This window comes from Ailuropoda melanoleuca, chromosome 1 (genome assembly GCF_002007445.2).
Source record: "Ailuropoda melanoleuca isolate Jingjing chromosome 1, ASM200744v2, whole genome shotgun sequence".
Taxonomy (NCBI): domain Eukaryota; kingdom Metazoa; phylum Chordata; class Mammalia; order Carnivora; family Ursidae; genus Ailuropoda; species Ailuropoda melanoleuca.
Genome location: NC_048218.1, coordinates 65513401 through 65528353, shown reverse-complemented (window position 1 = coordinate 65528353; position 14953 = coordinate 65513401). Strand labels below are relative to the sequence as shown.

The 14953-nt window shown below is 53.3% G+C and overlaps 1 protein-coding gene across 6 annotated transcripts in view; it reads left to right on the top strand.

The window, feature by feature from the left end:
- The window catches only part of MYLK (myosin light chain kinase), a 263098-nt gene that overhangs the window by 183786 nt on the left and 64359 nt on the right, over positions 1–14953 (top strand). For 5 of the 6 annotated variants that reach the window (XM_034659556.1, XM_034659553.1, XM_019803103.2 and 2 more), the window contains one exon: positions 6594–6710. In XM_034659556.1, coding sequence (XP_034515447.1) covers positions 6594–6710 — 117 coding nt within the window. Of the gene's footprint in view, positions 1–6593; positions 6711–6808; positions 7159–14953 lie in introns of those variants that run through there. The other variant, XM_011229110.3, reaches the window with a different exon arrangement.

The following is a 14953-nucleotide window of genomic DNA, read 5'->3' as shown; positions in this document are numbered from 1 at the left end:
ATGGGCCAGTTTATACCTAGAGAAGAGATGGAGGTGAGAGGGGCATTTTCCCTGGACCCTCAGTTTGGTTTGAAATGTTTCAGCCAAGCATCCCAAGCCTGTATGGGAGCTCCAAGTCCGGCAGACTTCCCACACCCCACTCTGGTGGCCAGCGCTGGAACAGAGCCTGGCCTGAGCTAGGGGCCGATACTGGTGGCTCTGGACAGGGCAAGATACAAAGTGCCCCAGGAAGTGGCGTTTTACCCTTAAGGGGTAGAGGGCGGCAGCGAAGAAGAGGCCCAAGTGGACAGGTCCTGTGCAGTTGGAATCCACTGAGATCTCAGAAACACCCCACACGGTGCCGCTGCCCTTTCTGTCTGCTGGCTGCACACCCCCTCCCCTCCTTCATCAGCCTTCCTTCCTTCCTCCTGAAACCCGAATGAAGCGTTTGAAGAGAGCAGTATCTCTCTCAGCCCACAATGAAGTTTCTCTCTTCATTCTGCAACTCAGCAAATCAGGAACAGCCGAGCATTTTGAATCTGAGCGCTAAGAGATTGAGAGGAAATTGACCAGGAGAGAGAAAATGTTTTATTTTCTGCTACTGCTTTGATTGGAGAACTTTCTCGTGTGGGTATCTCCAGATTGGTAGGGTCCTCTGGAAGGCTTGTCATCCACCCCCTGCCTCTGCTAGCTCAGCCTGCCTGTGGTCCACACACAGGTGCTCATGGCGGAGTACTGCGGTGGGGTGAGATGTCCAGGGGAGTGGATGGCGCACCTTCCCTGCCATCCCCTGCGGGCCCCTCCCAGTTGTAAAGCCTTTGGTAGAACTGGTCTGAGACCTTGACTGGGAGCATTTCCCAGGTTACCCTGTGGTGATCTCTCCAGGAAGGATGAAGGATGGGCAGCCACCCGTCCCTGAGACATATGCACAGTGCGAGGCCCATGGCTACACCCACCTCAGGGAAACTGATGTTCAGACAGCTGAGGGCAGTGCCCAGAGCCACACAGCCACCGTGAGACCTCTGTGGGGCCTGCAGAGCCACTAGTAGCCGCTTATAAACGATCCCCTCAGCTGAGTAACGTGAGCAGACCTCAGCCCTGTTCTCAGAACACACACCTGAGCCGTTAGACACCAGCTGCTCTTGTCCAAGGTGCCTCGAGTGTGTGGTACCTGCTGTCCCTGAGCGTTAAGGGACGTAGAGACCCGGCTACTCCAGTCTCGCCTCCCATAGAAGCCACCTCAAAGGGACAGTTTAGGTCCAAGTCAGAGGAAGAAGAATTGATTAAGAGAAGGCCAGCACAAGGAGGGGATAGGGAAGGACTAGGAGGGGGGTGGGGAGGGGATGTAGAGACAGCTCCAAATTCAGGTCTAAAACATACTCTACATATTTGTAATTCTCCTTTGACAACTAAGAATAGCTGGCATGAATGGAACACCACGTGCCAGATGCTGTCTTAGACCGCTTACCCTTCTCACACATTTCATCCTGCCCATCTCATGGAGAAGTGCAGTCTCTTGCCCAAGGCCGCCCAGCTGGGTAGTCACAAAGCTGGGATCTGAATGTAGGCGGTTGAGTTCTGATGCCTAGACAGCTAAGCTGTATGACCTCTTAGTTCTTCCTTGTTGGATGTCAGCACGCTGCTACAGCTGAGAGAACTTTCGGGATCCACTTGCCAGCAGCCTTGTCCGGCAGGGAAAATACTCACGGCTGTTAACTCCTCAACACTCTCTGTAGTTGTCAAGAGGCCAGAAGACTGGTGGTGCCCTCTGGGCTTGCCAAGTTTCTGGTATTTTCACTGCAGTGGAGGAAGCCCACCTTGACATGGGCTGGTCTGCCTTGCCGCAGTGGGGAGAGTACCTTGTCTTAAAATACCAGCCCCATGTTCTCTCCATCCCTGCTGTAGTGCCTCATGCTCCAAGTCTTCAAGAGCCTGGGTTAGACACGGACCCCAGGAAGAAAGTCTGTCTGAAAGCCTTATCAGTGACCACTTGAGCACCCCTCCTGCAGGGAGCCGGGCGCGGTGAGAGGTGTCAGTGGATGTGCTCTCCACAGACCTGGAAAGAGGGGACACACGCTCACGGTGATAAAACTGTTCCAGCCAAGTGCCGAAGTTGAGCTGCTAAGCATAGGAGAAGAGGGAGCTGAGCGCCGGGGCCGCAGGCGAGGCTGGTGCTGAATGAGCTGGGCCAGAGCTCCGGCAGGTGAAGCGGGGCACGTGTGGGCTCCCCAGGCAGGGGCTCCAGCAGCAGCAATGGCAGGGCTGCCAGCATGGGAGGGCTGGAGAGGAAGGCATGGCCCCTGGCATCATATGTGGTGCGAGGAGTTCGATTCTGAAGGTACTAGGGAGCCATGTAAAAGTTTGGAATGAGGAGCAGTGCACAAAAACTAGGGGTTTAGGGATTTTGATGAACCCCGTGCCCAAAGACAAGTAAGGAGCCTACTGAAGAGGTCGGGGAGAAAGGGGGGCTGGACTAAGGAGGTACCATGGCAAGACAGGAAACAAACCAGTTCAAGAATCAAGGACAGAGTGAAGGGAACCTGCTGCCTGGCTCGGGAGCTGGGGGTAGACAAAGAAGGGGAAGGAATGGAAGGCCACCGCGTGCTGATGTCTGGGTGACTGGCATCAGTGGAAATCAGCTGCTGGCTTGAGTTGGTCTGGAGGGGAAGGTGGATGAGGTGGCTAAGGGGGTCTCCCCATCCTTCACACCTCCCTCAGCACCCTCTCCGCCCCCCACCCCCACCCCCGGCTCGGAATCCTTCTTGCTCCACTGCACTGAGCCCTGTGCTGTTAGCTCATCTAAGATCAAATTTGACTTCTCCAGGTCTCCTTGCCAGACTGTTGTCACCAGCCTTTGGCCATGAGAGACTCCTGTGCTCTCCACCCCCACCAGTCAGCATGTACATCCACATACCTACTGCTAGTGGACATTGTGTTTATAGGTTCAGGGGGCTTCTTGGAACCCTGTAGCTTGGAGAAGGCTCATAGGCTTCAGGCCCCCCAAAACATGGTCGTGTTTACCCCATTAGCACCAGGGAGAGCAGAAGAGGTGTGCCAGGAGTCGGCTGGAGTTGACTACTAATTCTGGAGGGACACGGGGAGGTACCCTTCCCCTTTCTGCATTCCCCAGAGCTGCAGATGAGATGGTGTCCACTTACAGCGGCTGGGCCTGCCTCCGGGCCTGCAGGGGGACTGCACCAGGCCCTTCTGGGCCTTGCAGCTGAGCTGCTCAGGCCTTGGCCTTGACCTTAACTGAGGAATGGGAGGGATGGCCAGTGAGCCAAGGGGGGCTCTGTGCTGCTCCTGAGAAGCGGTTTCATCTTGATGCCCTATTTCCTGTCCCCAGGCCAGGTTTCTCTCCCAGTCTAATAATGAGAATTCATTTTGTTGCTTTTGTCAACCAATGATTCTTGCAAAGACTTTTTAAAACCTATGTAAGTCCGTTCTACGAAACACTAAGATTTATGCATCCCTACTCTGTGCAAGGCAGTATTGTGTATGCATAATCCGCTTGAAGAACTCTGAGGTAGGAATTTGTTCCTTTTAGAAACTACATGGTCAGGGCTCCTGGGTGGCTCAGTTGGTTAAGCCTTCGTCTCAGTCATGATCTCAGGGTCCTGGGATCCAAGCCCTGCATCAGGTTCCCTGCTCAGTGGGGAGTCTGCGTCTCCCTCTCCTTGTGCTCCTTCCCCCAGCTTATGCTCTCTCACTCTCTCTGTCTCTAAAAAGAAAAAAAAAAAAAAACCCTATATGGTCTTTTTCAATGGTAGGTAGTATGTGACTAAATGTTCATGGCTTTCTCTTGCATAGATACTCCCAGATCACCTGCTACAGAAATGTCCCTTGGTTGTTCTCAGCCTGGCAGATTTTTTTTTCCACTGTGACTGCATTCCAGGCTCAGGAAAAACATTCATAATAGACACAGTCACTGCCCTCTGAGAACTAGTGGGGGAGACAGGCATGTATTTCAGCAATGGCCATGGGAGACATGCTCTGATAAAGGGAAACTCAGGGCACAGAAGAGGTCTGTCCATGGCTGGGGATGCTTATGGGGGACAAGGAAGGCACCATCCCTGAGGAGGTGACCTGGGGCTGTGTTGTACTGTCCAGACATCCTAGGGGACCAGGCTGGGGAGGCACTGCTCACTTGAAGGCATCCTCAGAGCACAGCCTCGAGGGCTTTGGGCACCCCCCACCCTGCCCCCCCATCCTCCTACACACTTAGAGCAAGATGGGGGAATCTTCAGACCCCGTGGCCCTGAGGGGCTCTCCCAGGGACCGTTCAGCTGAGCCATTTATTGGATCTTGGATTCTGTGGTGACTGCTCCCATCCCCCTCACCTTCCTCTCAGAATTCCCCACCAGGCTGAGGCTTCTCAAAAAAAAAAAAAAAAAAAACTCTGGGAAACGGTTTTTCTTCTGGAGGTCAGGAATAAGTTGTCCCACAGGAAATACCAGATTCTTCAATCTGGGCTAGCCCGCCTGGGGGCCCTCCCCCAGCCCACGCACGTGGCCAGGGGTCCCAGCTTTGGATGGCGGGGAGAGCCGCCTTCTCTGCTGCGGTTCGTGCTGAGGGGCTGAGGGCCACTTCTCCCGGTGGGCTCACCACTGTCTCTGCAGTTTGTGCCCTTTGGGCTTAAGGCAGAAGACCGTGGGGGTAGGAGGGGGGGCTGGAACTGAAGGTCAGTCAGGGATTCGAGCCGAGTGTTCACTGGGAGTGGGGTGTCTGCTCACAGAGCCTTAGCCTCAGACTGAAGGGAAGTGGCAAGAGGGGGTGCGTTTCCTCTAAGCCTCAAATTCGGGGGCCAGAGGTCTTCTTAGCACCCTCCTGCCCTCCCAGATGAGTATAAGGTTCTCTCTTGTGAGGACAGTTCCCCTCCATCCCAGATTCCTGTGCCTCACGGTCTCACTCTCATGATGGATGTCCTAAAAATCCAGCCCAAGTCCTTTCTGGTTCAGTGTCTGCAAAGTCTGTCTCCTAAGGACAGTGAGCAGAGATCCCAACTCGATGCCCTCCCTGTGGAAGAATGTAGTGAGGCCTTTCCTGAGAAATAGGCTCTGTGTAAGTAGGAGGGAGGTGGTTGGTAGGACAAAGGTTTCCCTGTTTAGGACATTACCCAGGTGCCAAGAAGCAAAGGGAACCATTACGCCTCTGCTTTCCCTTTCCAGCCTTGGTGAGGTTCTCTGAATATCCTTGTATCTGTTGGTCAAGTCTATGGATCTGCCTAATGGGGGTGAATGTACTTTTTTGAGATTGAAGGCCCTTTGAGATCATGCCCTTCTGGCCATGCTGCCCCGCATAGAGGCCTGGGATGCACACCCAAGGCCAGGGCCTTGGGCCGAGCCATTGGCTGGGGGAGTAGGAGGTGGCGGGGAGTGAGGTGGCCGAAGCCAGTGGCTCCAGGCAGCGGGATTCACGTGGCCCTGGCTCTGTCCTCTGTCTTGTGTAATGACTGCTGCCCTGACAACGGGGGCAGCTTTGGGCAAGGCGCCATGCTGTTGGCTTGTTTGTGTGTCTGAAGGCAGGAACTAGGGTGCCACTGCCCTCCTGCCTGGCCCAGCAGTCGCAGCCCTCAACTGGCCTCTCCCACCCTCTGAGGGAAATCCCCCTAGGGGGTATCCCAGAGAAGGAGCCAGACTCAGGATGAGAGAGGTAGGGTGGGCAAGGACCGAGCCCCGGATTCCTGTGCATGTCCAGCCTGGCTCCTCCTTACCCCAGCCAGGCCAGAAGATGTGTGCTGTAGGTGGAGAGACCCATGGGGAAAGAAAGCCATCGCCACCCCTCTGTGAGGCGACCAAAAGACACGGTCCTAAAGGGAGGCAGCCCGAAAGTGCCCCTCCCCCAGCCCAGTGCCCCTCGTTGGCCATGTTTCTCAGCTCAGATACCATTCCTGAGAAGCCAGCCCCAGGACCTAGGCTATAGAGACCCTTTCCTCCCAGGAGACCTTCCTACAGGTCAGTGCCCCTGCTGGACGGGGACTCCTGCCCTCCCTCGCCCACCTCTGTTCAGAACTCCCTTTTCTAAGGTGCATTCCTGCAATAAATAATTGCTGTAAGCTGCTGTTCCGCACCTGCTGCTGTTCTACCACGGGTCTGTTCCTGGCTGCTGCTCATCTCTCATGCTGACGTCACAGCGTGCAGGCTCGCGGTCCCTCCGCGCCTTCCATTGTATTGGAGGCTCTCCAAAGGTGGAGACTATTCCACTCTCTTCTTCTGTACCTTTCCATTATGTCTCCCTGAGAGAGCTCCCTGGGAGGTAGGAAGAGGGTACCAGGAAGGAATATATTTAGGGATCAGTTATTTGGGACCTGGGTTATCAGCAAAAAGTATCCTGACTTTGGTAGGGAGAGAGGGCTGGTTCCCACAGGACCCCTGACTTCTGAGCTTCCAGAGGCGGCCCATGTGAATAGCCCTCCCCTGCCATGTTCCAGGGGCCAGGGCAGGTATTGGGCTTGTACTCACTCCCCTCAACCATTCTCTCTCTTCCTTCCTTCCTTCCTTCCTTCCTTCCTTCCTTCCTTCCTTCCTTCCTTCCTTCCTGCCATGTTCCAGGGGCCAGGGCAGGTATTGGGCTTGTACTCACTCCTCTCAACCATTCTCTCTCTTCCTTCCTAGGCTCACTGTGCTCTGTCTCCATTGAGAAGGCACTGCCCGAGGACAGAGGCTTATACAAGTGCATAGCCAAGAATGGCGCAGGCCAGGCTGAGTGCTCCTGCCAAGTCACCGTGGACGGTAGGTCGTGCCCACCCCTCACTGCCACACACACAGTCCCACTCCTCAGCCCTTCCCTTGCCAGCCATACCTAAACAGAAATGCCTTCAAGGCTGCCATCCCTCCCCAAGGCATTTGCTTTGTGGAGTTAAGCCATCGTTTGCAAACAATGAGACAGGAAAATGAGCGCTCAGCTTGATGGCCCTATGTGACCTTGCAGCCCTGCCCTTGGCCGACAGGAGGGGCTGCTCGCCTGGCTGTCCCCCTGTCCCCAGTCCTGACCCCCACACGCAGAACCTTGCTGAGCAGGGAAGCCAGGCACGGGGCAGGAGGAGAAAAGACACACCCACAGGAAAATGACTACATAGTATCTTACAAGCGGCAACAAGCAAGTGTCAGTGCCGGCAGGTCAGCCCTGCGGTGAGGACGGAGCAGCGGGAGGTCCATGTGGGGACACTTCCTTGAGGAGGTGAGTTGGGGCTGCGTCTTCGGGGAGAGGGGACAGACCCGTCTCTGTAAGAAGAAAAAGTCACCATAATACAGCAGGGGGAGAGGAGGAGACACGTGGGGGCCGAGGGCTACCAGGTCTGAGTGGACTTTCCGAGTGAGGAAAGGCTAAGGCCGGGCTGTGTTCACGACTCTTCTTTCTCTCCTCGGTCTGAAGTTGAGCATTAGAGCCTCAGAAGTAGAACCAGCCTTGGGATGATCTAGGCTACTGCCCTCATTTAAACAGTAGGAAACCAAGGCCATGGAGAAGGAAAGCACCCCCTGGTCCCCCGAGGGCCAAGCCAGGGCCAGAATCCCATCTTGAGCCTTCCAATCCAGAGCCCTTTCTTACTATTTCGTTACTTGCCTGGAACTGTCTAAAAGGGTACTGTGGGGGAAATAACTTCTTGCCCTTGAAATGCCTGGTTAGTAACCATGAGTGACACGTGAAAATCTAGTGTCCAAATAAGGCAAGTCAAAGGCCAGCTTTGTTGTTCTTCTGTGAATATAATCACTTGGGTTATGAAGTCCTGTCCCATTTCACTGCCATTCCCCAAGATGTGGAACCTGGGTCCCCATTCTTGGCTTGATAATCTGATTCTCTGATCATAAAAACTGAGATCTGTGATATATTAGGAATGGGAGAAAAGAAAAAAGAGTCTGTCTTCATTCATTTATTTATTTATTTATTTATTTATTTATTTATTTATTTATTCTTAAGAAAAAAAGAGCCTTGAAAAGAGACATTTAAAAAAAATACACACCGTGGCAAAACATATTCAGTTGTCCCTCGCCAGCAGTAAGCTGAAATGGTAGAGGATTGTGGGCATCTCTCTGGAGTTCTGTGAATGCGTCATGAGGGCTCTGAGTCTCAGGAGCAGATTTGATAAGTCAATGTATGGTCTGTTCAGAGTGGGACTCGAAACGCGTGTTTTGAGGCTTTAGGTAGGGACTACTGCTATCGGATATTCCCCTGTGTGTTCTGGCTATCACCCACCCAGGTCAGATTCCTGCTTCTTTCTAGACAGGTGCTGCAGTTAGAGGGAAAAAAGTGTTTCTGGGAACTTGACCCCAAAAGCCTATTTCTAACAGCCCACACTTGGGACCCATGCTGGATCCAACCAGTCTAGAAGGAAGCGCAGACTGCTCATGAGGGTATCTGCTTTTGGAATCCCTGGACTCTTCAGGTCCTATTTACACGGCTAGCTGAAGGCAGGATAGTAATTCATTCTCCTTATCTGCAAAATGTCAGCACCTTTTTGAGAAACAGCAAATGTTTTATTTTTAAAACAAAACTTTGTTTTCAAAATACAGTTTTCTTTTTCCCTATAGAATACATTTGGGTTTTTTGTTTTTTTTTTAAAGGTTTGGGGCATTTGTTCTGCAATTTATGGGACTTTTGTTTTGCCCTAATCTGGTCTCCTCCTTCCAGATTTCCTCCTACTCTTGCTAATCTTGATGACCATTATTTATCTCTAGTTTGGCCTAGGGCTGCAGACTAGGAGCTGGGTTTTAGGAGAAGAGCTAGCAAAGGGATTGGAGGGAGACCAGCTGAGATAACAGGACTAACTCTCAGTTCATTGGTTTTGTTTTTCAAAGGGAAAAAGGGCAGCCCCCTTCACACCCACTCTTTTCCCTGTTGCTAGACTTGGAGATACATTAGTGTCCTCCAAGCGGGTAGCCTTCTTGCCACGGCAAGTTTTATTTCCCTATCATGAGCCACCTCTAGACAAAGGACTGCAGTTTCCCTAATTGTTCCCCTGCCACTTCGCAGCACCTTTTCCCCTCCTGGGCTCCCCCACTCAGCCGAACTGGTTTCCTGTCCTTCTTCCATCCCCTAATCCTCCCAGCTCTCCCCACTCCCCAGGGCCATTCTGGAGGGTCCATGCACCCTTTGAAATGATACGCAGAATTTCGTGTGTTTGTGGATTAGAGCATTTTTCTGAAGAGCAAGCCCATAGTTCTAAATCAAATTCTAGTTAGAGTACATGGAAGAACTGCTTGCCCTACGAAGTAACGACGACTGAGTTTGCGAGTTCGTTCTTGCTGTAGGGTCTCCCTGTCTCTCTCCAACTCCAGCTGCCTGCTCAGCCTCTGGATAGGACTGCATCCCTCCCAAGGGGCAGTGAGGTCCCTCTCAACCAGGGGTGGGGACTGTAGCTCATACCGACGTCAGGCTGGCCCTGCCCCCTGACAGTCAGGAGCTATCACTCGCTCAGCCTGTGCCAAACACCATTAAGACTATACATCTGTGGCCAATAGTGATACATTTCAGGGCCTCATAAAAGTGACTTGGGCTCATTGGCCAAAGTATTAGCCATACTCCTGTTTTTCCCACTGATAGTAAAGATAGAGAGAGGTAGCCTTTATAATTCAGCACATCTGGCTATTTTAATCATGCCGTGTGGGTCTTTTCCCTGAGAAAAAGGGTGCTGTTTTGCACTTTCTGAATTCTGGTCACATCCCTGTTCCTTCCAAGTGCAGCAGAAGGCAAGTGTCAACTTATACCCCAAAAAGCTCCTGAAGCCTGGAGTGGGTGAGGACTTGCCAGAAAACTCACCGCGGGGGACAAAAGCTGACCTTCCAGGTTTGCTTGGCCAGAGGCTTTTGTGCATTTATACAACAGTTGGGCAGGGTATCTCTCAGTGGGAAAACAGGCTCGGCGAGGGTCACGCAGACAGCTCACAGGAGAGTCTCTGGGTGTCTCTGATCCCAAAGCCCATGCCCTCAGAGCCACCATGTGCAGGGAGTTAGAACATGAATTGCCTTGGCACGATTCACACCTGGGTATGTCTGGTTCTGAAGCCTACCCTTTCCACGACCTGGCATGACCTCTCTGTCCAGTGAATAACATGTCCGTGTCCACTCTCTTTGACATCCGGGTCTACCTTAGTAACAGCCCTTCCTGCTGGAAAGCCCCTCCGTACTTCCTTGCACCCCTGCCCTTGGCCGACAGGAGGGGCTACTTGCCTGGTTGTCCCCCCCTGTCCCCAGTCCTGACCCCCACATGCAGAACCTGGCCTGAGTGACCCATTCCCTCTCATTCAGACCCAGGTGAGAGGCGGGGAAACAAAACTCTTCATAGGCGAAAATCCCAAGACAGGGCAGCTTAGTCTACCCTTCCCCAACCACCCTGGCTGAGGGCATGTGGTCTCAGCTACTGGTGAGATCAAGGGCTTTGTGACCAGGGAGGGTCACACATATGTGTGGTAGGAGGTGACGTTCTAGTGGGCACATCCCCGCTGTCATTCATCCCAGTGCCAGGCAGCGCTTTGGGGGCTGGGTTAGAAGCGGTGAACAAATAGGAAGTTCCTGTTTTCGGGACTTCACATTCTAGTGAGGGGGAGACGGTAATACAGATGAACAGAGCGATCATATAATCTTAGGCAGTAGCAGGTGCTATGAAGGAAGAGAAGCAGGGTGTGGGGAAGGGAATGTTACTGTCGGAGAGGATGGTTGGGAGGCCTCTCTGAAGAAGTGATGGTGGGACAGAGGCCTGAAGGAAGCGAGAAGGAGTCTGGAAGGAAGAAGGAAGAGGGAAGGGTGAGAGCAAAGCTCTGAGCAGAGACTGCGCCTGATGCAGTCCCAGCAGTAGGAAGGCCAGGGGGGCTGAGCCGTGAGCCAGGGGCCGAGGCGGGAAGTGAGACAAGGACCAGCAGCCACATCTGCAAGGCCGTAGGCTGTGACAGGGAGACCAGACTTTATTCTAAGTGTGGTGGGCCAACTCTGGGCATTGAGAAGGATCACTGGGGTAACCACAGTGGCCAGACCCAGGATGGGTAGGAGGGAGAGCAGGGAGACGAGCTGGGTGTTGCTGTGATGGCCCAGGCAGGAGCTGATGTCAGCTCAGTTCCATGCAACAGGTGGGAGGTGATCAGATTCAGAATCTGTTCTCAAGATAGAGCTCATAGGATTTGCTTCTGAATTGGAAATGGAGAGAGAGGAAGGGAAGTCAGAGGTGACTTGGTTTTTATGGGAGAGCACAGATCAACAGTGGTACTACTTTCCAGATGGGCATACGAGGGCAGGGGACAAACAAGAATTTTGCACCTGTGAAGTTGAAGGTGTCCATCAGATATCCAGGTGGGCATGTCACATAGGCAGGCATTTAGATGAACCTGGAGTTGAGTAAGGAGGTCAGGGTTGGAGGCAGGCTATCGGAGCTATCCATGTAAGAGGCCACTGAATGTCCGGGGATTGAATGCGGTCCCTAGGGTGGATGTGAGTGGAGGGGGAAGGAGGGAGAAGGAGGGCAGGACAGAGGTCTGCAGAGGAGACCAAGAAGGAATGGCCACGGTGGGACAGGAAGACATCCCGGAGAGAGGGGTGTCCCCGAAGCCAAACGGTGGCCACTTCAATAAGAAAGGAATGATGGGATCTGTGTGTCAGATGCGGCTGCCAGTAGGATAAGGTGAGCCTAAGCACTGGCCATTGGGTTTGGTGATTCATAACTGTGCCGGGGGTGGTTTGCCGGGTGATAGTAAAAAGGCCTGAATCAAGGCGTGTGGGGACTGAGTGGCCTGCTGGAGTCCATGCAGCTAATAACTAGCTGGCTGGGCATTTAAACGCAAGCCTTGGTGCCTTGCTCTGTGCTTCCTGCGCCCATGGCCGTCGGGCGCCTCTGACAGGGACCGAGCGGATTTCGATGCACCCTTCTTTCATTGGCCTGGGTCCTGCCATAGTAACAAGTCTGCTCCCACTTTCACATCTGTCCTTCCGGTCATCATAGGCAGCTAACACACTAGATTAAACTAAATAAAATTGCTGTTCCAGGAGGCCAAAGACACTTGAATATTGGCAGATATACGGTTCAACCTGAAGCAAGCAGATAAAGCACGTAGCATCGTGCCAGGCACCAACTACCTAACCCAGTAAATGCCCGCTGTTACCTTACAGCTCATTCATCTGTTGGGCTGGGATTCCTGTTTTCCCGGTGAAGGTCAGGCTCAAAAAAGGTCAGGGAACTTGCCCAAGGACTCACAGGCCCCAGACAGCAGAGCCAGAAAGGAGCTTGTCTCCTGCCTGGAGGGCCCTCTCTTCCGATGATGCCAGCTCGCTGCCTGCCCTCGGGCAGAGAAAGAGGGCAGCCCCTCTGCCCTGCCCTCTCGTGGAGCTCCTGGAAGCTTGGACCTGCTCCTAGAAGCCTCCCAACACCTCGTTCCCCCTGCCTTAGGCTTATATCTCAGGGAACTGACCTCTTGGGGAAGATAGAAGCAACACTGCTGCCCTGAAGGGCTGGGTCCAGAGCTAGCCCAGGAGTAGAAGGGGTGAGGTGTTGCCCATATTAGGACACGTTTTCCATTCCATGTAGAGGCCCCCCACCTCTCCACACTGCCATCTTCCTCCCCCATTTGTCTTTGGGGGTACAGCCAGGCCAGCAATGGACTCCAGCCCTGGGGCCCAGATCTAGAAATGGAGTTCAGTTTCATCACCAACTGATTAAAATAGAAAATACAAGCTGCGTTTAGACTTGTATTACTATTGTTTTTATCCCCTGGGCATCCGTGCAAGCACAAAGCTGGTTCTGATTAAGCACACGGTCCTTCCAGCCCACTCCTCGCTGCCGTTCTCACGGAGGGCGAGTGGCTTGTGGTGTGTGCACAGCCCCATGGGGCAGGAGGGCTGCCGAGGGAAGAGGGGGCCAGTCCACCCCTGGTGGTGGGGGGGGCTCCAACTCTGGGGGTGTGCCTGGTTTGAAAGGGAAACTTGAGCCCCTTTGCTCATGGTCAGATGGAAAGATAAAGTGCACAGAACTTCTAAAAACAAAGCTCAAAGCACATGACAGGGTAGTGTACTCACACATCAGTGTCGAGCCGGCAGTCGGCAGTCGGAAGCTGAGGACAGACGCGAGGGCGGGAAACATGCAACGTACGGGTGGGGGCTGGGCAGGCAGGGCTTCTTGAAGGTGGAGAGTTTGAAAGCAGAGTCGGAGGGAGGGAAGGAAACGTGGTAAACAGGAGGGAGGAATTAGTAAGTGAATGAGCATTTTTCTCCTTTCCCAAGCACAAATATACTCCCTCCTTTGAGCCTTTCAACACAGTGCAGTAGAGAAAATGAGTGTCGTCTCCTTTGTACAGATGTGGAAATAGAGACCCAAAGCAGTTGAAATGATTTGCTCGTGATCCTGAGATTGCTGGTGACAAAGCCAAAACTAGAATCCTCCTCTCTGGGTCTGTACTCTAAGGATGCTTGGAAGCTAAGGTCAACACAACGCCGCGAGGAGAGAAGGGATCTCAGTCCTTATGTCCCTTCTTTAGGGACCCAGGTGCACTAGGCCTCTCATCCTTTGCTGGCTTTATGCCTCAAGTTATGCATCAGTTAAAACAACAACAACAACCCTGATCCTTCTTTATCTCCCTCCTGTGAGGTCCCAGAACTCACCAGAAGAAAGACAGGCAAAGAGAGTTTTCAAGCTGCCGAGAACTCTCGGTACACGCTTGGCTTTCTCCTCCTTTTCCTTAAAAAAGGGGAAAACAAACACATTTGGGGGTGCAGCTTCCTGTAAACTGTCATTGTTTCCTGTCAGGTCTTGAAGGGAGGGCCCTAAACAAGGGAACCATAGACTCACCCCATGCCCTGGTGTATGGCACCCTGATGCCCAGGCACCAAGGGGAGCGCTGGTCGGCGTTCCTGTCTCTTAGACTGGTCCCTGAGACCCTCCCTGGGCCCCACCGCCACCTCTAGACACACAGGCACATACACACACGTGTACGCACGCATATACACATATGTACACACACACAGCCTGAGGAGAGAGACGAGGAGTGACAGATTGAAACCATCTGTGGAACTTCTAGATCCTATTGATACCCAGGCCCCTAACTAGACCAATTAAACCAGGATCTGGGCAGTGAGATACCTAGGTCCAGGTGCTGCTAATGGGCAGCCCATATGAGAGCCACAGAGGTTGACAAACATGTACTGAGGGTTTTTCTGTAGCTGAGAATGGCCATTAGGCCTGGGGAAAACAGCCAGCATGAGTAAGTGAAATCATGCCCTCCCCGTGGGACTTTCTGCTCCTCCATCCATATGCACATGGAACCCGGTATATGTGTGGCCCGCTGAGGAGACCGGACGCAGGCAGAGTCAGCTGCGGAAGGCAGGACCCCTGACTCACCGTCTTGTGTTCCTTTTGCTCTAACAGAAGGACAGTGAGGAGTGGAGGCAGGGAAGGGGGCCAGGTTGTCAAGTGCTGCTTAAAAGGACTTCTTCCAGCTGTGTTCCCTCAGGACCATTCCCTGTCATAAGCTGCTAGGGAGCTCTTCCTGAGGCCTACACATCACCATTCCTGTAGTGACATGGGTACGGCTTTTGGCTGACTTCCGTAGGAGATTGCCCCCATAGCCCTGGAGGCCCATGTGCCTGGGGCTGCTGGTGAGTCTGGACGGTGCCTGCACCAGGCCTCTGTCCCTGGATTTCCCAGCTATAACCGAGTGTGGGCAGGCTTTCAGTTGGGAAGGAAGCTTAACTCTTTGTGGGGGGATTTTCATGGGCAGATTCACCCTCAGAAGCAGAAAAGAGCCGCAAATGCCATCTAGAAGGAACAGTGCGTCCAGATGGAGCATCAGGAGTCCATGTGCTGGGAAAGGGTTCATCCCCAGGCCCCAGTTCTGTGCAACCTGTGTCCACCCCACAAAGCCCCAGGAGCCAGCCTGGGAGAGGGCACGTGTTAGCAGCTAGGACTGCCCCATCTAGCAGGCAGGACAGCAAGATGGCCCTTCCTCCCCAGCCAAGCCACAGGAATGCAGCCCGAGAAAGTCCCAGCCCCCTCCTTCCTC